This window comes from Maylandia zebra, linkage group LG19 (genome assembly GCF_041146795.1).
Source record: "Maylandia zebra isolate NMK-2024a linkage group LG19, Mzebra_GT3a, whole genome shotgun sequence".
In the NCBI taxonomy this organism is placed as follows: Eukaryota; Metazoa; Chordata; class Actinopteri; order Cichliformes; family Cichlidae; genus Maylandia; species Maylandia zebra.
The window spans coordinates 24,729,034-24,751,627 of NC_135185.1; the positions used below are offsets into that span (position 1 = coordinate 24,729,034).

The following is a 22,594-nucleotide window of genomic DNA, read 5'->3' on the forward strand; positions in this document are numbered from 1 at the left end:
TGCATTTCTGGATGTGTATACTAAATATCTTTCTACGTGTGTGTGTGTGTGTGTGTGTGTGTGTGTGTGTGTGTGTGTGTGTGTACACATATTTTACAAATTAAATAGAGTAAACAATAAATAAAATATATAAAATAAAATATACAGAGTGAGACATGTGCAAAACAGTGGCGTTACTGTACAGTATGGAGTGCATAATGTTAAAGTTCCAGTAGTGAAGCTGAGGTGTCTATGAAGTGTTCAGCAGTCTGATGGCCTGGTGGAAAAAGCTGTCTCTCAGTCTGCTGGTACGGGACCGGATGCTGCAGAACCTCCTTCCTGATGGAAGTAGTCTGAACAGTTTATGGCTGGGGTGACTGGAGTCCTTGATGATCCTCCCCGCTTTCCTCAGGCACCGCTTCCTGTAGATGTCTTGGAGGGAGGGAAGCTCACCTCCAATTATCCGTTCAGAGCACCGCACTACTCGCTGGAGAGCTTTGCAGTTGTAGGCGGTGCTGTTGCCATACCAGGTGGTGATGCATCCAGTGAGGATGCTCTCAATGGCACAGTGATAGAAGGTCCTGAGGATGCGGGGGCTCATGCCGAATCTTTTCAGTCTCCTGAGAAAGAAGAGGCCCTGCTGCGCCTTCTTCACTGTTTTGTTTGTGTGTACTGACCACGTAAGATCCTCAGCCAGATGTACACCAAGGAACCGGAAGCTGCTCACTCTCTCCACAGCAGCGCCGTTGATGGTGATGGGGGTGTGTACTTCTCTGCACCTCCGGAAGTCCACTATCAACTCCTTTGTCTTTGCGACGTTGAGGGTGAGATGGTTGTCTTGACACCAGTGGGTCAGGGCGCTGACCTCCTCCCTGTAAGCTGTCTCATCACTGTTGGTGATAAGACCCACCACTGTAGTGTCGTCCGCAAACTTCACAATGATGTTGGAGTTGTTAGTGGCCGTGCAGTCGTAGGTGTAGAGTGAGTACAGGAGAGGGCTCAGTACACACCCCTGTGGAGCACCAGTGTTCAGTGTGATGGGGGATGAGGTGATGCTGCCCAGTCTGACCACTTGGCGTCTGTCAGACAGGAAGCTAAGGATCCAGCTGCAGAGGGAGCTGCTCAGTCCTAGATCCTGCAGTTTCCTGTCCAGCTTCGAGGGAACGATGGTATTGAATGCTGAGCTGTAATCTACAAACAGCATTCTCACATACTAATTATGCATTTATTTAATTCCCTTTGGCACTCTGGGCCCTCCATAATGTGCAACCCTGTGACCTACTACATATTTATTATCAGTACGTGAAACGTGGAGAATTGTTTTGTGTTGAATTACTTGTGTTAAAGTCTTTACTCAAGAAAAAGTTATAATCCTTGTTAGGTAATACTTTAAAAAGAATTGGTTGCTTATATTTAATAATCTATATTACACCTATATAAAAAGTGAATACTCCCTTCTTCTTTTCAGGTTATTGTCACTAGGGGTCGCCACAACTGGTCATCCTATTCTCCCTCTCACCCTATCCCTAATATCCTCCTTTGTTACACCAACTATCTGCATGTTGTCCTTCACTACATCCATGATTTGTCAATGTGGTCTTCCTTTTTTCCGCCTGCACGGCAGCTCCATGTTTAACATTCTTTGCCCAATATCTAAAATATACAATTGACTGAATTAATTGAAGGTTTTCAAAATAAAGTCATAGGACAACACGGGAAGGCCAAAGAAAATTTGTTCCTTGAGATCATAACACAGACGAAAGAAAATATTAAACAGATCTATAAAAGGACTGATTAACTCTTAGGAAAAGAGAACTCAAAAGTGTACCCATAAATGGGACAATACAAAATGTTATAAATGTAAAAAAGTATATATAACCTCATATTAATTTGTTTTTAGAGCTTAGTGCTAGTCCTCCAGAAATGCAGTCCCAGATTGGTTTTAACTAGCACAAATATTTTGACTTTTAACCACACAGATGATGTGAAAATGAATCAGATTCTCTCAACACTATCAAACTCAAAAGCGAGAAAAGTATATTCCCTGGCACATGAAAGTTGTTGTGGTAATTCCATAAATAAGGTGACAGACAGGAAATCTGAATGCAATGAATCTTTCTTTCTTTCTCATTTCTGCATGTCATGCTGCTCACAGGTGAATAAGACTGACTTAAAGTTCATCAGATCACTTTACAAACACATTCTACTATTGAATTCAGATATGCATTTAGTACATCTGAATACAATACGAGATTTATCCAGCCTGTTCTGGGCAAATGAGTATAGCAACAAGGTCCGCCATGTAGGTGTGCCTAAGTAATGCATCATTTTTTGCGCAGTCAGCTCTCTCCTAATAAGCAATTAATGACTGGAATATATTTCCCCAAAATTTGAAAACTTGTATAGATTTCTATCTTTAGTCATGATATATATTAAAAAAATGATTTTGAGGACTTCGTCTTGTGAGCATTCATTTCATTATGACTGCTTAATTTTTTATGTAATTCTGTATATATGTGATTAAAATTGTGTGTGTGTGTGTGTGTGTGTGTGTGTGTGTGTGTGTATGTGTGCCCCTGTTGATAGATTTTAACTTATATACTTTAACTGCAGATAAAAGTTAGCTAAACTTTCTTTCCTTTTGTGTGTAGATTTGTATCTAAAGTTCTGTAAAATAATAACTAAAGCTTTAAAATAAATGTTATGGAGTACAAGGTACAGCATGTGCATTCAAAATGGAGCAGAAAAAGAAAGTAGCCTAGCATATTTTTAACTATATGAAAAGTGTGTTTGAGTAAAGTACTCTTTCCATCCCATTGTTAGACAGTAATAGTGGCATGGTGGGAATGGGGCCTCTGGACATGTGGTCTATCGGCACTCCATGGGATCACATTTAAATCAAGTGTCATGAGTGGGCCCCACCCCGGCAGGACAATGTGAGAAGTATCGCCCCAAAAAGTTTTCAGAAACTGCTGGAAGAACAGGACAAAGAGCCGGAACAAGTCCCTTCTACAGAGACCCCACCCACAAACCCACAGGACAAAAAAAAAAAAAAAGATCACATCTCAATCTCCCTTTGCCTTTTCATCAAGAAGGCAGACCCACCAGCACATGATATTACACATTTGATAATAAAATAAAATGTCATGTACCAAATTGAGCTTTTTGAGTATGATTATATATGCAGAATAAGAAGTAGGACACAATCGTTCTGGTCATGTTTATTTAAATAAATACCAACATAAAGTAAAGCATGAGTTTCAAAGAGTAAACAGTTCAAACTGGAACAAGTTAAGAGAAAATATAATTAGGGGCTTAGCCTATACACCGCATCCCTGAGTAACAGCAACATTTGCAACTTCTATTACACACCCCACAGATTAAATAGCTTTTCAATGATTTATGGCTTTAATATTGTTACTGAGTTAAAGTGAGAATGCAGCTCAGTTTTTGATGACAAAAGCATGTTTTTAAGAGGTCTGCTGGCAATGACTATTTGTTGGCTAGACAAGTAAAGGATTAGTTTACAGATGTGCCGGTGGACAACTATATATACCAACATTTAAAAAAAATAAAATAAATTATGCTAGCTCACTAGTTGCATGGAATCAATACAGTAACATCAGCATCAAGTCCTTTGAAAGTTAAAAACAGACTTTGTCTGCACCTCCGGAGATAAAACTTCATACCCAGGATAAAATACGTAATTTGAGCATTTCACATGAGGACTAAACCGCACCTTGATCACCTCATCGAATGAAGGCCAAAAAGACGGAAAGGATAATTGAAAACGTTGATCGAGTCGATACATCCGCTGAAGTCCATGACAAGATGCTCATTCCTCATCGGGGAACTTGAATTTAGCATAGACGATGAGCATAACTACGGACATCACGACACACAGGGAACCAATCACGAGGTAGGCAATGCCGAGGAATTCATTGCTTCCACCCATCCAGGACACATTGCTGAACACAATCTTCTTCGCCCCATTAAAAGCCCGAACAGGATAGTCTGGGGCACAAGTGTTAAGGATATACACTGAGAATAGATACAAATGGATACCAGTTGTGGAAAACAATAACACTAAAGCAGAAAAGACATAAGTTATATCAAAAAGTACATTTTTCATTCCATAAAAATCTGTCTTGCTTGTATTGCAAACAAACAAATATATTTAAATGTTGTATTGAAAGTATTCAAACTTACAGCCCTGTTGTCTAAATTGGGCGATATGGAGAACTTTACATAAGTCCTGCCTTGGCACAGGACAATCAAAAGCTATTTGCCTAGCTTGTTTACCTATGTCAGAAGATTTGCCTGTTTTTTTGGTCACCTTAAAGAACTCCTGAGTCATTGTGCTCAAGCCAGTGCTCTGGTGAACAGAGACACACCCAACCCGTTGAACAGGTTACGAATACACTGCTGTGGCTGTAACACGACACTGGAGCCTCGTAAATCTTTAAATCGTGGAATTTTTTATTTTTTAAACAGCAGGCTATTTTGTAAGTGTTAAATATCATTGGTTTCATATCATCATTTATACATGTGTATAAATACATATATTATAAATATGCATCATCCTTTAAATCATCGTATATTCTGTAATGAGTACAAGGATACTGTAGGTGATGTCAATCGTGTAGTTTCCAGCTGGGAGACCCTTTTGATAATCCCCGCTTGCATCGATTCGTCGATACAGCTTTCTGAAATTTGGCAGTGCTGCCCTCCTCATCCACACCAGGAAATCTTGATTCACAAACCCGTTGTTACTACGATCTGATGCGTCCAACTCATAAGCAGGCTTGGCCCAATTTATGGGTTTCACAGTACCTGCAAGTCAAAGTAGGCCAACATTTACCAAAGTATGTTAAGTTCCTGGAATGTGCACTTTATTACCCTCTATTAAACACAACTTAAGATAAAATTAAACTAAAGGTACTACCATTGAAGGCATTCTTCAGAGGTGTAACGCTTGGATTTCTGTATTTGATGTTGTAGTCTGTCCACCACGCTATTCCTTTTCCATCCAAGGTCACGTTATTTGTTGTCCCATTGACGGTCCGAGTCAGCGTGAAAGTGTCTTTAAAAGAAAAAAAAAAATTAACACTTCCTTTTATAGAAGATACTTTAATCTCCACAATTACTAGAGATCCCATACAAACCATTGAACATGCTGTTTGCTATTGATCCACATGGCACAATTGGTTTTTTGCTGCTGTCGTAGTTATAGGGGGAACAGGAACTACTGGGGCTCTTCAAGAGATACAGACATTTTTTTTAAATTCATGGTCTGTAAGATTTACATGAATTACAGAACTGTAAAAGTAAATTCAGCACAGCTTTAGAAACTGCATGTTTTTACACATCCAAGTCTGTGCATGTCTGTGAAATACTGTGTGTTCTTAACTCACTGTAAAGTAACTCAGGTCTCCATATAGCTGATTATCGTCTTTGGATGCCCCATATCTTCTGTAGTTTTGGAAGTAGTTTGACAATCCGTAATAAAAGAACACAGGGCCCTGGATTAAGGAAAACAAAACCCACATAAAAAAAAAAGCAATAACCAAAAAACCCCACTGAATTGAGAGGCAGGAGTACAGTTATGCTGGCATAAATTATATAAAATAAGGATCCATCCCAACCTGAAACAGAGTAGTGAGGGTGAAGTTCAGTGAGCACTTGCAGTTTGCTATATCTGACTGGGAGCAGCTAGAACATGGTGATCCGTTGCTATCCCCAGTGTAGTCCAACTGTGTGGGAAAGAACATCAAAGTATGAATTCTTACTTCTCAAAAACACCTATTTTTATTCTTGTAATCAAGTCTGTAAGCAGACAGCATGGTCAGTAACTGTTTATAAGAATGATCCCATATATCAATTTTAATGTTTAAAGACTGTTTAATAACAGGGGCGGATCTAAAGAAATTTTCTTAGGGTGGCATGAGGGTGGCAGAGAAATCAAATGGGGTTGCAAAATCAAAGCCTTTTTTTTTTTTCAAACACATATGCAGGTGATGACATATGGTTAAAATGATTCAAATGCAGTAAATATACATGCTTTTCATATAAATATTGTCTATAACTTAATTATTTTCTGTAGCCCACATAATTAAACATGTTAGTTTCACATAGAATCCACATAAAACACGTGAATTTTGATTCTATGTACTCTATAGCCAGTTTAATAAATAAATATATAGCACAATATGTATAAAATTCAGAAAGCTACACAACATGGAGCGGTGTTGTTCAAAATGTGCTCTGGCACAATCATAGGCATGGCTTTCTGCTGAAAACAAGAAAAAAGCCGGTCCTGCTATGAGCTGAACCATTTGTTAATGGTGTAGGGCAGCGGTCCCCAACCCCCGGGCCTCGGACCGGTACCGGTCCGTGAGTCGTTCGGTACCGGGCCGCGAGAGTTGAGGCTCGGGTGTGAAATGTATGGTTTTCAGGGTTTTTAATCGGTTTTCAGCGTTATTTTGTTATCGTTTTTATCGTTAACTCGGTTTTCCTGGGTCTTTTCACGTGTGTTATGAATAAATCTTTTTTTCGGTACCGGTACTAGTTTTATTTTGTTGTATTTTTCCGTGACACCTTAAAGGCCGGTCCGTGAAAATATTGTCGGGCATAAACCGGTCCGTGGCGCAAAAAAGGTTGGGGACCGCTGGTGTAGGGGGCTAACACTATTCAATAAATTCAAAGTTAATGGTATCTTATTTTAATAAACAACACTGTCATGTGCAAAACTAGGGTGACACTTGGGGTGGCAAGAGATCATTTTAGGGTGGCACATGCCACCATTCTAGATCCGCCCCTGTTTAATAATTATAATTATTTTAAAAAGTTGTCATTTGATTGTTCATCCTAGGCATATGCTTTCAGTGTGGAGGTCATACCTCTAACACCTGGATGCTCCTGGAAGTGACAAGGAGAGCGACTCCAATGCCGATGAAGGCCAGCCCAATGAGGACAAATCCTGGGATTACAATTCCAGCAGAAAGTATAGGCTGCCATGCCGGAAGCCTTTGCTGGGTGAAGGCGGTGTTGTCTGGCCGGTTGGCTGACTCTGACTCTTGTTTCACCATTTTCTCGCTTCTGTTGGATTGAATCATTATAGGTTTACAAGTATGATCCAGTTTATAGCATTGCAAATGTGTCTATCACATCCACGGCAATGTATGAACCCCCTACTAAAAGTATACTAGCTCATTTGTTCACCAAAGATTTATACGGTGTGTTGACAACTGACGTCACAAAACACTGTAGCACAGCTCGACATAAAACACAGCGAAAACCTTTGTAATACTGTACACACGAAATCTAAAACCCCGACCCCAACGGTATACAGATTGTTAAAAGTACACCACTGAGTTTTCGCTCACTTTTAAATGGGTTTGTTCAGATACATAGTTTACCCCAAACAAAATGCTTTATCATTATATTCACGCCTAACACTTGGGTTTATATGTTTAGCCACTTACGTGCAATCAGCTCTAAAACGAAGACACAAAAGCCTCAAAAGCAGAACATCGATATGCTTCCCTGAGTCGTGAGCCCGACGGAGCGGAACACCTTTACCTGCTTACCCCGCCTACTCTGCCACACCTGCTCTTTTCTTTTCTAGGGATGACGTCAGTTGTTTGCAGGGTCGGGGTTTTGCGGACAGAAAGTAGGACGGAAACGCGGAACTTGCAGGCTTGTTTTGGCCACTAAAAAATAAATAAAAAGCCGTGATACTGGGTTGAACTATGTCAACTAGGCCTATGCAAATTTGAAACTCCGAGGGTATCATATTTGAGATTTGTGTGAATAAACTCCACAAAAAATGCCGTAAGTAGCAAAAATTATGCAAATTAAAACCGAAATGGGCAAACTGATATGATTTACTTTTATTCAACAAATATTTTTTGAATCAGGCTTTACAAGGCTGACTTAATTAAAAAAAATGATAAACTGACTTGTAATTTTGACTCAGTATAACATATGCTGTAATTTAGTAATAAATGATTTTTTTTTTCTTTAAAACGCTCTTTCCGTGCTGGATTCAGAAGCTGTTCCAGAGCACCAACATAGTGTTCATATCTAAAGGTAAACAATATTTCATCCATTGCAGTAGTTATGATCCATTTAACCACGAAAAGCGCCCTCGAGTAATGGCAGTAACAGTAGGAGCTATTCAAAGGCTCGGCATTGTTTTAGATTGGCAGTTATCTCAACCATTAACTACACAGGGCGGCAATTGCGTAACGTTTTCCATTCACCAATCACAGAGAAGTTCGTTGTGCAAGGTCTAATAGTGTGGAGTCTTTGTGTTGACATCTTCTGGGGGATTGAGAGGTATTATTAATATTTTCAGTATTTTATAATTTCCGGTTGCCTTAAAACAGTAGCAGTGTAGTGCAGAGTAGTGTGAGAACGTTTGCAAACGATTTCGCGAACAGTGTATCAATACGCATTAATTTCCAAACAAACCGGCGTACGTGCTCTTATGCTACCATTGGTGCTAGCCGGAGCTTATTGTTAGCATTGGCTAACCTAGCATGGTCGCCAATGAGAAATTAGAAAGGAATATATTAAATTCAGTTAAATCTATATGGCTGCAGTACATTGCGTGTTTAGCAGTAGCGTTAAATGGTTACGATATGAAATTCATATGGTGCATTTAAGGCTTTGAACAGAAGAAAACCTGCTGTTGGCAAATGATTGCTAAGCTAGTTTTGTCGTTAGCTTGCTAGCTGAAACAAGTCAGAGAAAGACGGTTCCTGACTAACGGGATTGGGCATATTTAATCAGAAAGTAGGATACAGACGGGCAAACGGCAAGCCATTTCCTGTTTTCTTCAGGAGATATCTCGACTTGATCGACAGACATTGTGAAAGACCTTCGTCCCACGCAGGGTCTCAGTATTTTACGAAGTAATTTAGCTAAGTTAAAATCAATTTAAAATTACACAAAAGGCCGATATCAAACAGTCCTGTTCGTAACCATATTTCTGGTTCTGTCTTTATTTCTTAGTGTTTGAATGGATATTACCAGGTGCACGGAGAAATGGGTAAAACAAGACAAGGTTACTGTACCTTGGTGCCCTCATTTCATAAAGTCATGACATCCATGCACACGCAACATTGTTTAAATCATCCAGTTATAGAAATAAAAAAAACACGAATTAATGTCTTTATTTTGGGATGATGTATTTTCAAACACCAGGCAGTATTTTGCAGTTCTTGCTTCAAATGGCAGGAGGATGTTCAAATGTTTATGATGGAAAAATAATTGTTAACCAAACCTTCAATTACTGAGAATTACACTTACAAGGGCTTTTGGACTGACGGTGCAAAGACTTGCAGGCCCTTGTGCATTGTTTCTTATCCCTATGGATTTTGTACTTTTTATATGTTGCTTTAAAGTAAATCTTTAATTTTCATATATTTTGCAGTAGTATAAGTGCAGTAATGTGTGCACACAGTTATTTACCCAGTGCTCAAAACCACATCATCATGTTCATCCAATATTTTCTTTTATTATTATTATTGGTTACACTGTTGCTAACATCTAAATTTCAACCATTTCACTTTTTGTTGTTGTAAGCATCATCATTAAGGAGTACATCTCATTCCTGTTCCCTTTTTTGTTTAGGAGAGGCCTCCAACATCCTCCATAATGCTGTCTAGCAAGAAATCAGATGCGGGTTCCTCCTCCTCTTCTTCGTCTTCTGCAGCGGGAGGTGATAGGGTCCCGGGTTCTGACATCCAGACGGGATCTGCAGCCTCAGTGGCTGGAGCTATGGATTCAAAGAAAAAGGACAGGTCTTCCCCTAGTGGGGAACATGGAGGAGCCTCTTTGTCACACCAGTCAGGCCCCGGAGGGGCAGATCAGGACTCTGCTGAAGTCCGTAGGACGAGTCGACGCAAGCGAGCAAAAGTAAATATTTTAGGTTTATAGATGCTCACGAGGGAAGGAAAGGAAATAAGTTTATTGTGGCATCATGAGAATTGATTATATTCTGTGCTTCAGGAGCGTTCATTATCCGAGGAGTGTTCATTATCCCAAGACACAGGTATTTTTCTGCGTCTGCACCTCCGTGAAAAGTTAGAAGTGGCAGTTGTTTCCCAGTGTTTACAGTGTGATATTTCTGGCAGTTGTTGGTTATGCCTGAGAAATGTTTCAGCACTTCTAAGAGAAGTGGGAGTAAATGAACGATTTACACAAACGCCGGTTTTAATGATGCTTTTATTGTGCCTACTGTTGCAGGTGGAGTACCGCGAGATGGACGAAAGCCTGGCTAATCTTTCGGAGGATGAATACTACTCAGAGGAGGAGAGGAATGCCAAAGCAGAGAAAGAAAGGAAGCAGGTCATCCCTCCTCCACCCCCACCTGTGGAGGAAGAGAATGACAGTGAACCAGATGAACCGTCTGGTGTGTGAAACACTTGCATGTTAGAGCAGTAAAAGAAGACATGTTCTGCTAATTGGTTGCAATTCTTAACTGAGTGGCCTGTTAAACTGATCTTAGACTTCATTTCAACAGAAAAGAAATATGCGTGTTTATTTTTAGGTTTGGAAGGTGCTGCTTTCCAGAGCCGTCTTCCTCATGACCGTATGACATCCCAGGAAGCAGCCTGCTTCCCTGACATCATCAGTGGTCCCCAACAGACTCAGAAGGTCTTTCTGTACATTCGCAACCGCACGGTATGTATTCATATAAATGGATTAATTTGAGTTTCTAGATAAAGGGCAGTACTGTAATTCATGTTATTCTCATCCAGCTCCAACTGTGGCTAGACAACCCTAAAATACAGCTGACCTTTGAGGCCACAGCGCAGCAGCTTGAAGCTCCATATAACAGTGAGGAATTAAATAAAACACTTTTTCCCCATTATTTTTATTTTTGTCCTCATACAGAAAGAGAAATTTGATGTCCATTTGTTCTCTTTGTAGGTGATGCTGTGTTGGTCCACAGGATACACAGTTACTTGGAAAGGCATGGTCTCATTAACTTTGGTATTTACAAGAGGGTCAAGCCTTTACCCAGTAAGTTCATCCAGTTATTCTACTGCTGAAATAGCACTAGCAATTAACCTAATTTTGGTACATTTTATGTTTTCTACATGACTTTGAGTTGAAAAATAAAATACTGCCTTGTCCTGCAGCAAAGAAGACTGGGAAGGTTATAGTCATTGGTGGAGGTGTGTCTGGCCTGGCCGCAGCCCGGCAGCTGCAGAGCTTTGGGATGGATGTTACTGTGCTGGAAGCCAGGGTACATTACTAACAGTATTTCTGTTAATCAGATGTTGGTATAAGTCATTTGAGATTTTAAAATGCTCACTATAACAAGCCTCTAAATTCTATTCATGTATACTTTTAAATTTCTTTTTGAAATGTTAATCTTTTCATGCAGGACCGTGTTGGAGGCAGAGTGGCCACATTCAGGAAGGGCAACTATGTTGCAGATCTTGGAGCCATGGTAGTGACAGGGCTGGGTAAGAATCAGATTCTTTTTGTTGAGATGCTGAAGTTAATCATTTTTTGCATTTAGTAAGTGTTTAGCATCTGTGTGCTGTAGAGGTGTATATATTTTAGTATACAATTCCTAATACTCCAAAACTCAGAAGCGTTCATGTGTTCAAGATGCAAATAATTTTTAGTGTCACATGATCTGAGATCACAGTGTTAAGAGAGCTATTTTTTAATTATAGTTTTATATTGGTTTAGTTTTACTTTGATTAACCTGTAGAGGGTAATAACAGCCTGTGTAATGTCATTGTATTTTGGGTCTGTGTGTGCACTTGTTCAGGAGGAAATCCTATGGCAGTTGTCAGTAAGCAGGTTAACATGGAGCTAGCCAAGATCAAACAGAAGTGTCCACTATATGAAGCCAATGGACAGGCTGTAAGTACAATGAATGATCTTAATAATACTGAGGTGGCTCTTGTCTATTATCCTGTTGCAGCAAAACTCAGTGGGGCTCCTAAGATATTTGTAAATATATATTTGACTTAATTTTAATAACAAACTTTTTGTGTGTGTTTGTTGTTGGTTTTTTTTTTTTTTTTGTAAAAATCCAAATTTTGTTACAAAACCACGATGTGGCAATAGGCTAACAGCAATAGAGGCATGCATGCTGATGTGTGAAATATGTCTGCTTGCTTCAACCATACTGCTGTTCATACTGACACACCCATTAAACATTCCCAGTGATGGTAACAGAACTATGTGAACCATTTGATATAATAACACAGATAACCTCCATGTACAACTTATGTTTGCCATAGCTCCAGACCAGACCCACACAATGTTCAGTAGACATGTTAAAGTCTGTGTTTTCTGTTTCAGCTCAGTGGTCTTGTGAAGATTTTTTCAATGAATGCCTTTCTTGGGGTCATTTCACATGATTTCTGTTGGGTTACCTAACTCTAGGAGATGATTTTGTAATCGTTTGCAGCTTTAATCATTTAGTAATTGATGTGGAAATGTGGTTAAAGTTGGCAAATGTCTCGTGAAAACAAACACGTGGGAAGCCATAATTTTTATCAGTTACTAACAAAAGGGTTCAAATCACAAAGTAGCTTCACCGTGCGTCACAGGGTCAATTTATTATGTTTTTTTTCTCACCTGGCTGTTCCCCATCATCCCCCACAGTTTGATAACCACTGCTCAAAACCCACCTCCATGCTGGTTTATTTATTTGATTTCTGTTCCTGATTGTGGGTCTGGTGGTTCACTCTGAATGTTTGAATGAGTCTTTTTATTATGTCCAACAACAAGTCAGTGGTTTCTGAGTTTGTTGAAATTGATTGTGTGTTTGCACTTGTAACTTAAACGAGGGTATGGCCATGCTTTTAGACACATTCATGCATAAATGTCGGAAGCGCCACAGAGTCTGCTTTTAACATGTACAGATGTGTAAACCAGAACATTCTGTTAGGATTTTCTTTTCTTTTCTTTCTTTTGATGCTTGCAGAAAAGGTGAACTCTTGGCATTAAAGTGCTGTGTTTGCATTCCTAGCTGGTACTTGTCCCTTTTATGGCTTTCAAAGATTCACCGAAACATGGTGGTAGAGTTTTTAACTACATACTGTTGCGTCTGATCAACAACAGCTCTAGTTCCTCTAGGAACTGAACAGCCTAGAAACGGATCTAGCCTAATGTCATTAAATTGTTTTTTCCCCCTTTAGTTTGTGTTCTGCCCATTAAACTGCAGCAACATTAGTAGGATGTTTAGGATCCTTTTCAAGGCTCTATTTTGAAATCTTTTGAAGCAGTCACATCACATGTAACTAATTCCCCCCCTGCAGGAAAAGGCAAATTAAGTGTACATGATTTACTTTTGTGCAAAACCGTTTGACTTTGAAAATGTTTACTTAATATGTTGTCTCTCTCTTCCCCTCTCTCCTGCCATGTTCATCTTTTTGGTGAACTACTAAAGGGTGAACGGTGCACAAGTGTATGTATCTGTTTATTTGCATACTATTTCTCTTACTTCCTTTTTAACCAATTTTAGAACTAAATATTGCTGCTCATCCATTTGAGCTTCACATCATGTAACTTTTTTTTTAAATCCCTGTAGTAGTTAAAGAGAACAGCAAATAAGCAAAGTGTCATTAACTTTTGTGTTTGGATAAAAAATGACAAAACACTATATTTAACATTTTTAGCCTTTATTTTTTTAAAGTAGTGAGTTGATACGAAATCAGTTTAAATGTTTCTGGTTTCAATTTGTGAAAAAGTAACTTTGGTTAGCAAAAAACGCATTACAAACACGATATTTTAGCTCATTTTAATAACAATGCTATGCAGAAAATCTAGTTATATCATTGGCTATATTTCTACTAAATTGCAGTAGACGAGGCTGGCTGTGAAAAATATTCAATGCATTAATCAAATCAAATAAAGAAAGCTCCATTCTTTGATAAATGTACAGCATCCTCATGTGTTTCACCCCAATCATAATGTGTAATGTGTTCTACTAATGCTTAGCCATAGATCTAACTCTTTTCTTGCATTGTCTGTGTTCTGTGATTTTGAAACATGTCATAAAGCTCTTTCTGCATGTTTATCAAGGCATCAAATACTGTAATATTTCTAAGTATTTTTTAAGGAGACATGAATAACTTTTATTAGTGAATCAAAGTTTTTTTGTCAGTATTGATTCCATTATTCCTAAACATCAAAAGAGTTAAGTGTAGTTTTGTTTATTTGACTAGTGCCATGTCTCGTGTGCCTGTACTTTTATTATGCTGTCTTTTAAATGCCACCAATGAGAAATTCTCCTCATGCGATTGCTTGGGTGTCCAGGTACCAAAAGAAAAAGATGAGATGGTGGAGCAAGAGTTCAACCGACTGCTGGAGGCCACCTCTTACCTCAGCCACCAGCTGGACTTTAACTTCCTCAATAACAAACCAGTGTCTCTGGGTCAGGCTTTGGAGGTGGTCATACAGTGAGTAACAGAATCTGGTATCAGTATCAAAGATGCTTATAGGTACTTGAATACACCTCTAATGTGTCTGTATGTGTGTAGGCTGCAGGAGAAGCATGTAAAAGATGAGCAGATAGAACACTGGAAGAAGATTGTGAAGACTCAGGAAGAGCTCAGGGATCTTCTTAATAAGGTGAGCATAAATTACTTTATCAATTTCCTTAGCTGCCACTTTCTTCCCCTCGCTCTGCTTACCTACCTCAACTCTTTTCTCCACCTTTCAGATGGTATCCACTAAGGAACGTGTTAAGGAGCTCCATCATCAGTATAAAGAAGCAAGTGAAGTAAAACCCCCCAGAGATATCACAGCTGAATTCCTGGTGAAGAGCAAGCACAGAGACCTCACCGCACTCTGCAAAGTAAGTTCGATGTTTGTTTGTTTTTTGAGAAATGGAAAATAGACACTGGACAGATCGCCAGTCTAACACTATTTCAGATCAAAAGCAAATGTATTTCACATGGGATAAGGGGAAGAGGATGGATGGTTGGATATGATCCAAAAATCACTAATCAGTGTCATAGAAGAGCATTATAGCTACAACTCCTTACACTATCCTACACTTTTGTTAGTGTCACATAGTGTCTGTGTTTTGTTTTTATTTTCTGTAGGTTGAGCTACTATGAGGCAGTATTAGACATTCTAGGTTTATTATAAGGTTCATTCATTGGTCGGGAAGTTGACCCACCACAGTGTGTAGGAAAGAACTTTCAATATTTAATAAGTGATTTTAAGAGTATTATAGTGCTAAAGAAGTACTATCATCTGAAGGGGATATTTTATGGACCACTAGTTCAGGGTGGATGCCTTGCAGAATTTTAATGCTGTGCTGTCTAAGTAAACCAGACAGGCTGTGTTTAAGTGGTTTAATGCCTCAGTTGGACGTAATATTAGAGTGAGTGCCGCTGTTTTATTTTTGGTGAGGATAAATCACCTCCACTACTGCTGTGTGTGTATTTAAAGGGGAAGATTTAGTTTAAACACAGCTGGTATCTGAACTGGATTTGTCTGCGACCCATCCGCTCTCTGAGAGACCACTTCAAGGGTTTGAATCACTGTCTTACAGTCTTTCTGTCTGCACATGTGTATACATACACTTTTAGCAAGACAGACTTGGCTTTTAAGAGAGTGTGTGTGTGTTTATGCACATTATATTCTTTTATGACTGCACTGTAGAACAAGATTTTAAAGCCAGTGAAATTCTTTTTGTTGAGAGATTCTGTGGTAGTCTTGCCACTTTTTGTGTTTCCTCAGGTCAGCTAGTTTAGAGGCGAGGGATCCTTAAGACTTAATGTAGCTTTGCCGGGAGCTTCGACTGCTACGTGGTAATACCAGACTTTGCACTGTCCTAGTTTTTTCTCTTGTGGTGAACTGAACAGGTTAAGTCAGCTCTTTCTGTCAAAGCTGCGTGTCCTTTCTGCATGACCTGAAACCCTCAGGGTGTGTACCGTGTACACACATGTACATGCATGTGAAACTCAATCTCCAAAAGTCTGTTGTTTGACAGAAGTACTGGTGTATTGCTAATTTTGGGTCCTGAAGTGCATACTAAATGCAAGCTGAAGTAAAAAATTATTAAGATAGTGATCGAGGCCAGACTATAAAAACACTTTTAAAAATCATGTATTTGTGATAATATTCCCAGTATCTGGAAGCATAAGAAGTTTCCTACACTGTGATTGTGATCCCTTGTGACACTGAATGAAATCTACATTACATGACTGTGCTGTTTGTTTGTAGGAGTATGATGAGTTGGTGGAGATGCAGGTCAAACTTGAAGAGAAACTCCAAGAGCTGGAAGCAAATCCACCCAGGTAAGACCCCACCCTCCATCCCAAAGAACCCCAACAGGATTTGGATTTTTTGGGGGGGGGTTATAAAAAAACGATTCTAAACACTGAGATGTTGTTTTTACATTTGAGTTCTGAGCTAGAACAAATACCCAGAGTTGGCTGTACTTTGTACCACTTTGGTGTTTAGTGGCAAAGTAAATCCTGTTTCCAGGTTTACAGTGGTGATTTATTATTAAGCAATTGTTTTTTGGTCCTTTAATGAAAGTCACAGTTGGGTTTGCAACACTAACCTGCGATGTCATTACTGATGTAAATCTTCAGCGGCTTTCACAAGTAAAAATACTGGACTGATTATGTTGAAGCATCATTTGCTAAATATGGATTGAGTGAAATTTGTTGGTTAAATAAACAACACTGTGTGTTTAAAGAAATATTTTAAAAATACAAACCCAGTCACGAAAAATTAAGGGACGCTTTCCAAGACATAAATAAAAAGTGATTACACTGATTTGCATTTTATGAAGCAGTATTTATAAGAGAAAGGGCAACAAAAGGCGGGAAAAGTAAGTGTTACTAAAAAGAAAATGAATTGGGTTACCTGGCGACGCGTCAGTAACCTGGGTATAAAAAGAGCTTTTTAAAGAGGCAGAGTTAGAAAAGTAAAAATGAGCACCACAAGGTTCAGCAGTTTCCAAAACGTCTCTGCACGCATGAGACAAGACCAAAAATCAACGGACACGGTGGTAGAAAGGGCTCTATCTGTTATCAGTTTATCAGATAACGGGTTTGTGTTTTTAGTTATATTTTTGTGTTTAGTTGTATTTTACACAGCATCCCAACTCTTTCAGAATTTCATTTGAAAGAGCAGCCTGAGTTGAGTTAGCGTGAGCTGTCAGTGTACCTCACTTCTCATTGCCTTCCCCTTCTTTCCCACAGTGATGTTTACCTGTCATCCAGGGATCGGCAGATCCTAGACTGGCACTTTGCCAACTTGGAGTTTGCCAACGCTACACCCCTCTCCACCCTTTCTCTCAAGCACTGGGATCAGGTATGTACACGAACACATTTTGAAAAGACTTAACTGTGCAATGCAAGACTGCGGTTGGTTTTAATGAAGACAGTCGAGGTTCTTGGCTTTTTCATATGCTCAATAAGCTATTGTTGCTTTGAAATACTTTTGGGGAAGTTTATTATTGTGCTGACATAAAATGTTAAATTAATGTTTCCACAGGATGATGATTTTGAGTTCACTGGCAGCCACTTAACAGTAAGAAATGGTTACTCGTGTGTTCCTGTGGCCTTGGCTGAGGGCCTGGACATCAAACTAAACACAGCGGTGCGGCAGGTCCGATATACAGCATCTGGTATGTGTCTTATGTCATTTGGCAAAAGTGGAACTGAAGGAACTCAGTATTGCAGTTCATATAAATGCAGAATGTTTAAGGAGCACTCTTGTTGATTCTGCAGGCTGTGAGGTTATAGCTGTGAACACTCGCTCCACGACTCAGACATTCATCTACAAGTGTGACGCTGTGCTGTGCACGCTACCCCTCGGGGTGCTGAAGCAGCAGCCCCCTGCAGTCCAATTTGTTCCCCCGCTGCCAGAGTGGAAGACATCAGCTATACAGAGGATGGGTTTCGGCAACCTCAACAAGGTTGGATTTAAATATATGGATAAGCATTTGTTAAAGTGAAAAGGATAAACTCTGCATTGTTTAGGTTCTACTCATAAAAACGGAGTCGCATTTTTATGCTGGAGTCCAAAGATTTTAATTTTAAACTCATTCACAGTGGGGTAACACATGTGATGTGCCCAACTTTTGCTTGACTCCTAACACATGTTGTCATGTTCGGCTTCAGCGCTCAAGCTATTTTAAATCATGTAGCGTGTTTTCAGCAGGACTGAGGAGCTGGTTTCTCAGGGAGATGACCCTCTGTTTTTGCTGCAGCATAATTATGCTGAAAACCTGACCTTCAGCTGCTGGAGGGATATTGCATTTAAAGCAAAATCATTATTCAGGATTTATTGATTGTAGTCCCGAGGGGTTTGTTATTCTGCGCTCAAATTGCTAAGCTTGCACTTCTGCTGTAGTGAGCTGATTTCTTTTGTGTTTTTTATTTATTTATTTATTTATTTAATTTCATAAATCAGTCTAGGATTCCAATTTTCTCTATATATGTCTATGCTATTGTTGTTCTATTCCTCGTGTTAGTTTGGAAGATGATGAGTGGTGACTAGAGGAGAGCCATGTATGTGTAGGTGGAACAAAGCTGGATGGCGTGCACACCAAAGATGCTTTTTGCCCCGTGTTAGTAATCCGATCAGAGTGCTCATTCTGCGTCACTCCTGACCCCCACCAGCTCCTCTACTCCCTCTGTTGTCGTGCATCATCCGCAGCAGAGTACTTTATTTTCTAATTCTGCTGCATCACAGAGGAGAGTACTGCATTATTATGCAATCTGAGCTGCTACTAGCGCAGTTACTCCAGCAGGAGGAGCTCTACCATTCACATGGCCCAACCTATTCTGAGCTGTCAATGTGCTGAGCATTAGATGTACTTCACAAATTATTGAGTTTTGTCTTAAATAAGCTGCCTGATTGTTAGGTGACTGTTCTTAATTTATCACCCTCCCTGTTTCTGAAGGTGGTGCTGTGTTTTGACCGCGTGTTCTGGGATCCGAGCGTTAACCTGTTCGGTCACGTCGGCTCCACCACTGCAAGTCGGGGCGAACTATTCCTTTTCTGGAACCTCTACAAAGGTGGTGTACACATCACATATTTCTAGCCGTTGATGCTATTACTGCTTCAGTACTTTCTTAAGGGCTTTTACGTTTACTTAAGAGCTGTTCATATGAGTAATTTGTTTCTTTAAAAACAAACCAAAAAACCCCAACCATATTTTGGTCTAAATAACGAATTGTGACTCTTTCTTTTAGCCCCGATCCTGCTCGCTCTGATGGCTGGCGAGGCTGCTGGCATTATGGAGAACATCAGTGATGACGTTATAGTCGGACGTTGCCTGGCCATCCTTAAAGGAATATTTGGAAGTAGCGCTGTGCCACAGGTAGAGCCTTTTGTGTGTCGTCTTTTGTTCTGTCCCCTAGTTTTGATCAGACACATCTTAATATTATGTTTGAAGCCTCCAGTGAAGTAGTGGTTGGGGCTTTTTTCAAGCTCAAACATTTGGGTTTTCTCAGTTTTCCAATACTTTAAGTGGAATGTCAAATTCATTCCTGAATTGACCCCCATAACCAGCAAAACTTAACAGAGCGAGCATATGTGAAAGCGCCCGCAATGGGGGGGAGTCGCATCCAAACCACCTTTCATTATAAATCATTTGCTTATGGTTTCAAATGGGATAAAATCACATGCATGCATGCCAGCGTTGGAGCTGTGCACCATCCAGCTGTTTACAGGTCCCTCTAATATCATCATGGAAAATTCTTACAAAGCGTGTGCTGTTTTTGTTGTGTGTTGTCATGGCAGCCGAAGGAAACTGTGGTCACCCGCTGGCGTGCCGACCCCTGGGCGAGAGGATCCTACTCATATGTAGCAGCAGGTTCTTCAGGCAATGACTATGACCTGATGGCGCAGCCCATCACGCCTGGCCCAGCGATACCAGGAGCCTCCCAGGTAAGTGCTCAGCAGACGGCTGCTTATTATTCAGGAGTGTGTGTGTGTGTGTGTGTGTGTTTGTGTGTGTGAGTGAGAGCGAGAAAGTAATGAGGAAAAGTTGCCCACAATATTCAACCAAACCAAAGCAGAGCGGTTTATTCCCAGCACAGATGTTTTTGGGCTGTTTTGATGTTGGCGTGCTGATTTGATGTGAACAAGTCGCATGTATGTGTTGACTGATGAGCCACAACAATTTACTACCACCCCCACCCTCCCAATCCCGTCTACTTTTAACCAACTCTAACGGCGGAACATTTTAAAGCTTATCTCAAAGCGTTTTTTTTTTTCTTTTGCAGCCTGTCCCTCGTCTCTTCTTCGCTGGTGAGCACACCATCAGAAACTATCCCGCTACAGTTCACGGGGCACTCCTCAGTGGTCTTCGAGAGGCCGGCCGCATCGCAGATCAGTTCCTCGGTGCCATGTACACACTTCCCAGACAAGCCACTCCCACTGGCACCAGCAACCCTCAGCAAACTCCGCCCACCGCCACCGTTTGAAAAGCTTCTCTTGAGTTCCTCCCTACTCAGGACTGGATCTACTAAGACAATTTGTGATTAAAATGTAAAAACAAAACAAGGTTTAACCCATAAACTGGTGACATTTCTGGATTGGTCTTTTTACACACAAACTCTGGACAGCATCTAGTCACACACAGCAGGGACGGATGCATTCTCACTACAGGAAATGTTGGTTTTGATGAGGGGTGGTGTCTGGGTATAGCATCCAGCAGGCAGGACAGGTGACACCCATCTGCTGTGAATTCTCCCTTCACACTCTAGATAAATCTCTTGGTCAAAGCTCTGTAAGGTCTAAAGTCCCTTTTAGACATGGATAGATAAATAACGATGGCATTCAAACTTAGGGCAAACCTTAATGTTCCTCACAGCTTCATTCAAAACCTACCAGAGTGATGGTGATTTGTGTCTGTGCCTGTCCACACAGACAGAAATTTCTCTTCTGTATTTGGAAATTGTGAAATTCATTCAATTGCATTAGAAACGGTGTTAGGTACAGGGTCATTATGTACATGCTATTTCTTTGTGGGATAGTCTCCACTGAGCTGATAAAATCACAAAGATGCAGGAGACACTTCCCCAGTAAGGATCTATCATAATAATCTTTCAGACCTAGTGAGATAGACGACTATGACAGAGTTTTACAGAAAAGTGACCAGACATGTGCGGATGCCGTCAGATTGATAGAAAGTAGTGGATAAAATAAAAGGGGGCTCATGAAATTTTTTTTTTAAATCCCCCAATAAGTTTTGCTATTAGACTAAAAGGATGAGACTTCTAGAGTTTTCTGGACATGCGTTTAATTAAGATTCTTTTGCCTTAGACCATTTCTTCAGACATAGTTTGGCTCTTAAGAGGTCCCAGAAAAATGTGAAAATATGCAGATAGTACAACTACAAACTACTACCAGAATAGGATATGACCTACTACATAGACTGGGTTGCTAGGGAACCGTGAGGGGAAAAATCTTTTTTGTTGTTGTTTTAGATTTGCCGGCATGGAATTACTTTCGGTACTTGGAGTGATTCGATGTGGCCGAATGTCTTATTTATGTGTTCTTTTGTTCCTCCAGAAGACTTTTGTTTTTGTCTTGTTGTCTTAAAGCTTAACATGTTACTATATACTGTAACTGTGTGCCTGTTAAATTTCATTTGTTTAGGCTGGAAAGTGTATTGAAAAAGACTTGTATTACAAGTTAAAGAGAGCTATTCAAAGAATTAACTTTTTTGTTTATTGTGATCAACACTTTTTTGTATTGTCAGTTTCTTTTATTAAAAGAAGAAAAGACATATATTAAAGACTCTTTTTTTTGGGGGGGGGAATCTTAGATTTAAATGTGTAGATTGTCAGATTTCAGGATTCATCCCCCCCTTTTCTTGAGCTTCTACTACCTGCAACTGTGTCGTGATTGCGCTTTTACATTCATTTGCATGTAACATGGCTGCATCTGCTTTGACCCTTCGGTGACCCTCCTTCATTGCAGGTCTGGCCGCCTCCCAGGGTCTGTGGTACTGTTTGTGTTTTTGAGAGAGAGATGAGGGTCCCTGGCAGCAGCTCCACATAGTGGGGGATCTGATGAATGAAGGGGGAGATTAAAATGGTCAGCCTTGAGCTATGAGGTTTTTTTCTGAAGTTTCAGGGCTCGGTGCCCCTCTGTTTCCATGCACTCTTGAGCGTCATGGGCCTTTTTTTCCCCTCCTCAGAGCTGTGGTTATTATTATCGTGACCAAAGGAGATGTTTGATGTAACAACAGTAATTTGAGCTGGGGTTTTGGACTGCTGCACTCAGATATTTTCACCTCCCTGGTAAACCATAGACTCAGAGCAGTGTGTAACTGTTGACTGGTGAGGTTATTTTTTATAATAGCCTGTAGCCCACATCAACTGATTGGTTTATAGAGAGGCAGAAAGTATTATAAAAGTCTTTAAGTAACTACAGCTCCATAGCCGCTGGGTGGAATGTGTGCTAATGCAGGTACAAAACCTCCCACGTGCTGTTCATCACATCTCTCCTTTAGTATACTTTTATGACTAAATACCAGTACAACGAATTATCTTCCCATCACTCATGGTTGTCTAAATTAAGTACAAAAAATAAATAAATAAAAATCACTCTAGTGCCACTTCTAAAACTTATATAATTCTGCACAATT

The 22,594-nt window shown here is 40.0% G+C and overlaps 2 protein-coding genes across 9 annotated transcripts; one reads left to right on the forward strand and one right to left on the reverse strand.

Moving 5' to 3' along the window:
• Positions 1 to 3,185: 3,185 nt before the first annotated feature.
• tmem30b (transmembrane protein 30B) lies at positions 3,186 to 7,601 on the reverse strand. Its single transcript, XM_004540393.3, has 8 exons — positions 7,464 to 7,601; positions 6,879 to 7,077; positions 5,625 to 5,732; positions 5,394 to 5,501; positions 5,145 to 5,235; positions 4,925 to 5,062; positions 4,603 to 4,812; positions 3,186 to 3,993 (listed from the first exon to the last, which is right to left on the reverse strand). Exons 2-8 carry the CDS (start codon positions 7,065 to 7,067, stop codon positions 3,815 to 3,817), a joined length of 1,023 nt encoding a protein of 340 aa, XP_004540450.3. The 5' UTR covers positions 7,068 to 7,077; positions 7,464 to 7,601; the 3' UTR covers positions 3,186 to 3,814.
• An 80-nt stretch (positions 7,602 to 7,681) lies between these two features.
• Positions 7,682 to 21,739, forward strand: kdm1a (lysine (K)-specific demethylase 1a). 8 transcript variants are annotated; one of them, XM_076877258.1, is made up of 22 exons: positions 7,682 to 7,812; positions 8,031 to 8,070; positions 9,619 to 9,903; positions 10,231 to 10,399; positions 10,511 to 10,671; positions 10,749 to 10,827; positions 10,921 to 11,013; positions 11,133 to 11,239; positions 11,381 to 11,462; positions 11,777 to 11,871; positions 13,409 to 13,426; positions 14,278 to 14,420; positions 14,502 to 14,592; positions 14,684 to 14,818; positions 16,198 to 16,271; positions 17,187 to 17,298; positions 17,482 to 17,614; positions 17,718 to 17,905; positions 18,896 to 19,010; positions 19,188 to 19,315; positions 19,738 to 19,884; positions 20,223 to 21,739. In XM_076877258.1, the coding sequence occupies exons 3-22, from the start codon at positions 9,643 to 9,645 to the stop codon at positions 20,421 to 20,423; spliced, it is 2,532 nt and encodes an 843-aa protein (XP_076733373.1). In that variant the 5' UTR covers positions 7,682 to 7,812; positions 8,031 to 8,070; positions 9,619 to 9,642; the 3' UTR covers positions 20,424 to 21,739. The 8 variants fall into 8 exon arrangements, with proteins under 8 accessions (XP_076733373.1, XP_076733372.1, XP_076733370.1 ...); XM_076877255.1 differs by lacking the exons at positions 7,682 to 7,812; positions 8,031 to 8,070 and adding exons at positions 8,252 to 8,319; positions 8,998 to 9,034; XM_076877252.1 differs by lacking the exons at positions 7,682 to 7,812; positions 8,031 to 8,070 and adding exons at positions 8,274 to 8,319; positions 8,998 to 9,049.
• The last annotated feature ends 855 nt before the right edge of the window (positions 21,740 to 22,594 follow it).

Coding starts and splice junctions, on each gene's coding strand:
- tmem30b (XM_004540393.3), bottom strand. CDS start 7,067: ATGGTGAAACAAGAGTCAGAGTCAGCCAACCGGCCAGACAACACCGCC. Junction 5,502..5,624: donor CCCTCACTACTCTGTTTCAG/GTTGGGATGGAT, acceptor TCCTTAATCCAG/GGCCCTGTGTTCTTTTATTA. Junction 3,994..4,602: donor CACGATTGACATCACCTACA/GTATCCTTGTAC, acceptor CTTGTGCCCCAG/ACTATCCTGTTCGGGCTTTT.
- kdm1a (XM_076877252.1), top strand. CDS start 9,005: ATGGATATTACCAGGTGCACGGAGAAATGGGTAAAACAAGACAAG. Junction 11,463..11,776: donor CATGGTAGTGACAGGGCTGG/GTAAGAATCAGA, acceptor GCACTTGTTCAG/GAGGAAATCCTATGGCAGTT. Junction 17,615..17,717: donor GGTCCGATATACAGCATCTG/GTATGTGTCTTA, acceptor TTGATTCTGCAG/GCTGTGAGGTTATAGCTGTG.